The 6,000-nt window shown below is 49.2% G+C and overlaps 1 protein-coding gene across 1 annotated transcript in view; it reads right to left on the bottom strand.

Annotated features, from left to right (window-relative positions):
• Positions 1-2,619: 2,619 nt before the first annotated feature.
• Positions 2,620-6,000, bottom strand: part of SCUBE2 (signal peptide, CUB domain and EGF like domain containing 2) — a 36,410-nt gene continuing 33,029 nt past the window's right edge. Inside the window, exons 20-23 of the mRNA XM_058845262.1 lie at positions 5,255-5,452; positions 4,513-4,665; positions 3,416-3,495; positions 2,620-2,772 (exon numbers count right to left, since the gene is read on the bottom strand). Coding sequence (XP_058701245.1) covers positions 2,620-2,772; positions 3,416-3,495; positions 4,513-4,665; positions 5,255-5,452 — 584 coding nt within the window. The remainder of the gene's footprint in view (positions 2,773-3,415; positions 3,496-4,512; positions 4,666-5,254; positions 5,453-6,000) is intronic.

Here is a 6,000-nt window from a genome sequence, read left to right as displayed (position 1 = left end):
CTCCTCAGCCACAGTGCTTCATCCTCTCTGCCAGACAGCCCTGTCCCTCTCCCCAGGGAGGCAGCAGGGACCCTGTTCAGGATAAAGCACAGCTGCCAGGAACACACAAGGAACTGTGCTCCTTCCCCTCTGCTCTGCCAGCTCTCCCTGTGCCTCGCTGCTCCTGCTGCAGCCCTGGCAGCCCTGCTCCTGCTGCTGCAGCCCTGGCAGCCCTGCTCCTGCTGCTGCAGCCCTGGCAGCCCTGCTCCTGCTGCTGCAGCCCTGGCAGCCCTGCTCCTGCTGCTGCAGCCCTGGCAGCCCTGCTCCTGCTGCTGCAGCCCTGGCAGCCCTGCTCCTGCTGCTGCAGCCCTGGCAGCCCTGCTCCTGCTGCTGCAGGCCTGGCAGCCCTGCTCCTGCTGCTGCAGGCCTGGCAGCCCTGCTCCTGCTGCTGCAGGCCTGCTGGCCCTGTTCCTGCTGCTGCAGGCCTGCTGGCCCTGCTCCTGCAGCTCTGTTCCTGCTCCTGAAGCCCTGCTCCTGCTACTGCAGGCCTGCTCCTGCTCCTGAAGCCCTGCTCCTGTTCCTGAAGCCCTGCTCCTGCAGGCCTGCTGGCCCTGCTCCTGCTGCTGCAGGCCTGCTCCTGTTTCTGCAGCCCTGTTCCTGCTGCTGCAGCTCTGTTCCTGCTCCTGAAGCCCTGCTCCTGTAGCCCTGTTCCTGCTCCTGAAGCCCTGTTCCTGCTGTGGGCTCCCCGCCCTGTCACAGCCATCCCCCAGCGCTGCTGGAGCCCCGGTGCCGCTGGGAGACACAGCTCACTCTCCTGGCAGCAGTACAAACCATTTCCCACCTCTGGCCAGGCCATGGCAGCTCCTCCCCAGCAGCAAGAGGGCACAGCACCCCACGGCCCCATCCTGAGAGGCTCCGCTCCCCAGCTGTGCCCAAAGCCTCATCCCTCCCCATCACACCATGGCCAAGATGTGTCCTTGTCCCACATGCACCGTGGCCCAGCAGCTCAGCAAGGCTGAGTCAGGAGCACCCACTTGCTCCCAAGAGTGCAGGGAGGAGATTCAGAGCCCAGCTCTTGGTGAGGGTTTCCTCTGTCACACTGTGCTTGTGGTGTTATTCACATACAGCAGTTAAATACCACATGCCAATGCAATGAAACTCAGCAGGTCTGACTGCAAACCGTGGGAAAGGGAGCGTTTGTCCTGGCTACCCTGTGAAATGTAAGTACCGTTCCTAAGATGGCACAGAGAGGGAGTTTGGTGCCCACTGCACCCCTTGGCATGGCCAGTGATCAAAAGACAGAAGTCATAACTCCATTTGCAAATGGACGGGACTGTGGCTATCTCCCTTCAAGGGAGAAGGTCCTCAAGGTACATCACTCTGAGAAAATGGATTGAGTGGCCAGAGGAGATGTAGGTGTGGACAGAATAGCACTGAGACAACATTTTGATCAACACAGACTTCCCTAGAGACCCTCTCAGAACAGCCTTGTCTCCAATAAGAAACACAGCCTGAGGAGAAGGACACAGAGACTGAGAATCCTGAGGAACAATTTGCCATAGACAACTTTTGTGGCCAGTCTGGCTGAATCATTACACCTCTCCTTCTCTCTAGCCAGCCAGGGAAAGCAGCTCTTCTCTGCTCAACAAGGCCATTGCAAGGTGCTCAGAAAAGGTAGAGAATATAACACAACTGAGGCTCATACAAGAACCATAGTCAGCTTTAAACAGTGTCGTACCAAGAGTATCATCTATGCAAAGCCTGAATTTGAAGTGGGGATCTGTGTTCACCTGCAGGTGCTAAGAGGACAGAATTTTACAAAACTTGGAAGATGCCTTTTGCTGTCCCAGGCCTATGTGCAGGGACAACATTGGGATTTAGGAAAGAATCTGATCTAACAGTTGCAGACCATCCAGAATGGAAATGTCCAGTGGGTCAGGGCCTGTTTTCCATTGCTGTGGTGCCCACAGTTTATTCTGGTATCACTCCATGTAAGCCAATAGTCACTGGCATGGACACTGTGTGAGCCAGACTCTGAATACTCAAGCTGATACTCATGCTCATACCTTTGCTTCATGCCATGTGTAGCTCAGAGAAAAGCTGCACCTTGTGCAGTTCTTGGACTCACTGGTTTGAATTAAAACTATGTCAACCTTAGCTCTGAATTTCCTGCATAGCAAATGTTAAGAGAGACATCAATCCTGTTCTCACTTTCAGCGAGACCAAACATGAACCCAGCTTTGTTGAGGTAACATGCATTAATGGCAGCCCAGGGTTCATCCCAAACCACACTACTTAGCCCATCTGTCCTCATTAGCTTTTAGAGGTGCTGATGAAGCAACAGGGCAGAGCTCTGCAAACTTCTGCTTGGCACCATTCAGTTACAGAAGTCATGGGCAGTCTCCAATTCAGGGACCCGTGAAGTATCCTTTGGTACCCAAAAGGTATTATCTGGAAAAGAATCAAAATTCTGTTCACCAAAATATTTATATTAGCTGAGAAAACCAAACTGCCAAGAACGGAGCTGGCGAGCTTCCCTGGAGTGTCTCTGCCAGTGTGTAAAACACAGAGAGCAGCCCCACCTACCACAGCCCCTCTGTGCATGCCCAGGGCTGGTTTAGCTTTTAAGTACAGTGCCAACTATTTGTAAGGCCTCAAAAATCTGGAAACTTTGGAGCGCAGCAGCCGAATGAAGGATCTCGGGAACATCTCTCTTGACTCTTGGGCTGTGTACTTGAAGTAGTTCTGTGGATGCGCCAACACGTCAAACAATGCTTTTATCAGCTTCTTGTCCTGGGAAAAGGGAAGCAGGTTTTATAGTAGTTCCACAGAGTTATGGTAAGTATTACCAAAGTTTAATGCCTGTCTAACTCAACAAATATCATGGGCATTTTACTTTTCAAGTCTTTGGGGGCTCGGAAATGTAGCAGAGCAAGGCTGACTTTCAGGCTCCTGGGAAGTCACTGCTGTTCCACATTAGCAGCTCCAGAATTTCTTCCCTCCTCATACATCCAAGAACAGCAAACAAACCACAAAACAAACACGCACTTGAGCTGATATCCAGCAAAACAAAGGCATGCACTCAACTTGCCTATGGAAGTCCCCTAACCAAGGTCATAGAAATCCACAAAGAGATTTATTTCACCCAGGGAGGGAAAGCCTTTGCTAATCTACAGGCTACAAGGAGCAGCACCAAGTGCTTTCCCAATAAATTAATTTCCCTGGTAGTTCTGATCCACCTTCAGTCCCTCTGAGCAGAGGGTCCCCTATCCACTGCTCTGCACAATCAGGATCTGCTGATTCACCCCATTTCCCTGAAGCAGCACATATCTGGTGCACCAAGGAGCAGACCTGCTGCAGAGCAGGAAGCAAACTCACTCACTCCAAATAATACAATTTCCAGTCAAAACCAACATGTTTAGTGGAAAGAATGTACCTTAAGTATTTCTTGATGATTTTCAGATGCATAAAGTCTGCCATCCCGAACAATGTCTTCTATTAGTTCTTGGTAATCCTCTGTGGGGAATGCACAAGAGAGTAATTTGCAGGTTCACTTCACTTGCATACTCAATGCCTCCCATGGTTACACACAGAAGCTCTGCCCTCAGGAGAACCAGTAGTACTTGGCCCTCATATTAGCAGTCAGAAAATATTCCAAACACTTTTCTTTTTATTATGAGAACAGTGTACTCTGCTGAGCTTCTCAGCATCAATCTGTCAAAAGCAGAGGAAATAATAAAGCACCCAAGATTGGAGTGCACACTGTAACCAAGTAACCTGCTTCAAACCAAGTGAACTGCGGGAACCCATCTATACACACCCACAACCTGTTATTGACTTCTTTCTACAGGAAGAAGGAATAAAAAGATTATGTAAGAGGATGCTTTCTTAAAAGCAAACCCCCCCCAGTCAATCATAACCTAAAATTCTTCAAAAGGAGAGGTCTCCCCTGAGAAATTATTTATCCACCAGTAGTGAAACTCTGCAGACCCCAGCAGGGATGACTCCTTCCCAATTAATTCAGTGTGAATAGAACATACAATATCACTTCACTTATGCTGAAGTGCTAATGCTCAGCCCCAGTTTCACACCTCGTGATTCTGACAGGTGAGGTGAAAATCTTTCCCCTCAAGCTTCTTTTCAATATAGATATTTTGCTTTCTGATTCCAGGTCACAAATGGTAGCAGGAACACAATAAAACACAGGTACTTGGGCTCTGCCTAATTCCTAACTGGGGCCACCTGAAGAAAATGGAAAGGCACAGAAGTGCATAAAACTTAGATTCTATCTCTGAGGTCTGTAATTTTCAGGCCAGAGCCCAGAACCCCAGCTTTTTGTTTGGAAGACAAGGTGGCACTAAGAAGACTGCAGCGCACTGCAGAATTCCTTAAGGTTTAAATGAGGCAGCTACTGGAAGTAGCTCCTACTGTCACTGCAGGGAGCGCTGGGCTGCCCTGCTGCTTAGGGAGAGGAGCTCTGCACTGCTGCAGCTGCACTAGCCCACATCAGCCCAGCTGCTCACACCAACTTACCATCATAGGTTACATAAGGAACTTGGAATCCTTTGGCACTGTTCCCTTCATTCGACTTGAACTGGATCCACAGTTTCTTAGACCTTGAAGTGAAAGCTATGGGGCGCTCGTAGGTCTGGCAGGTCTCATATGTGGTCACCGAGTTGGAGGAAGCTTTCAAAGCAAACACACAACAGACACTTGTGTGACAATGCTTCATATTAAAGAGCTGTTAGAATATAGGTTGAACTGCCATGAGAAAAATGCTTGCTGGCATTAAGAAAACTCCTCAAAATGTGGCAGGCCATCATGGATGGCAGCCCATCAATGAGGGACTTCTTGGTGAGAGAATATTTTCCTTTTTCCTGAAATAACAGTACACTGTTTGAAGGACGTGCCTATACTAGAAACTGAGGTTGTTTATCTACACATCAGGCACCTGTAAGGATTAGCAAGCATTTCCTCTTTCCTAACCCGGGCTAGAACTGCTTAGCATAAAGCATTAAGACTGGTTAGCTTGAACCACCTACCCCTCCTTAACAATATTTCTCTCAGTTCACTGCCACATCACAGCCTTGTACCCTTGTTTCACCAAAAATTATGGGGCAGCACTGCTGAATAGGACTTCACCACTTGCATTTAAAGACATTTCTGCTCTTAAGCAGAGGCCAGGCAGGCTACATTCAGTTTCTGCAAACAGCAGTGCCTGTGAGAACCCTGTGTTGCCCACTGAGATATGCCTCAGTGAGTGTTTCAGACTCACAGCTTTTTCTCATCACCAGGTAGTCTCCACACTCGTCTTCTATGGGCAGGAATATTTCTGGAACCACGATCAGGATGCGGCGCTTGGGCGGTGGGTTGATATTCCAAGTGCACTCAGTGTTTGCAGGGTAGTCCCCAGGATAGTTGGGTGATTCAATATATCCAGTGTAATCTCCCAGTTCCCCTCCACACTGCCTGTCTGGAAAAGGAACATAGCATGCAGGACAAGGCAAAGAGATGTCACCCTACAGCTCTCCTGCAGTCACCATCAGCTGCACATGGGTGACATGTGACAGACACACATTTTCCTTTTTGCATCTGCTGCAGGTACAGTTCTCTTGGCCAGCCTCTCACATTTCTGTGTAGGTGTGTTTACATGTGTCTGTGTGTATGTAGGGACTCCAGAGGTGGTTCTGAGCAGTCACCTCTCTGCCCTCCCCATTCTCCCTCTTTAATTTACCCTCAGCTTCCCACACCACAGCTACCGTGAATCCAGAACAGTGGCTCCCTTTGTAACTGCCTCTTACAAAGTCTGTTATTAAGAAGAAATGGTTACTAGAGCTATTAAGTTTTGTGAGCCAGTTTCCATTTCTCTTAATAGGAGGGAGCAAACAGGGTGCTGAGGACACAAACTCTGCTATGCCAAGAGAAAAGATTTAATAGCAAGACCCTGAGCAACCCAGCACCAAATGGTAAAACACAGTTGTCACTTAACCTTGACAAGGATGATTGGAAGGACTCTGCAGA

Source organism: Poecile atricapillus, chromosome 1 (genome assembly GCF_030490865.1).
Source record: "Poecile atricapillus isolate bPoeAtr1 chromosome 1, bPoeAtr1.hap1, whole genome shotgun sequence".
Classification (NCBI taxonomy): domain Eukaryota; kingdom Metazoa; phylum Chordata; class Aves; order Passeriformes; family Paridae; genus Poecile; species Poecile atricapillus.
The sequence above is the reverse complement of the archived record's forward strand: the minus strand, read 5'-3'. Positions and strand labels throughout refer to the sequence as shown.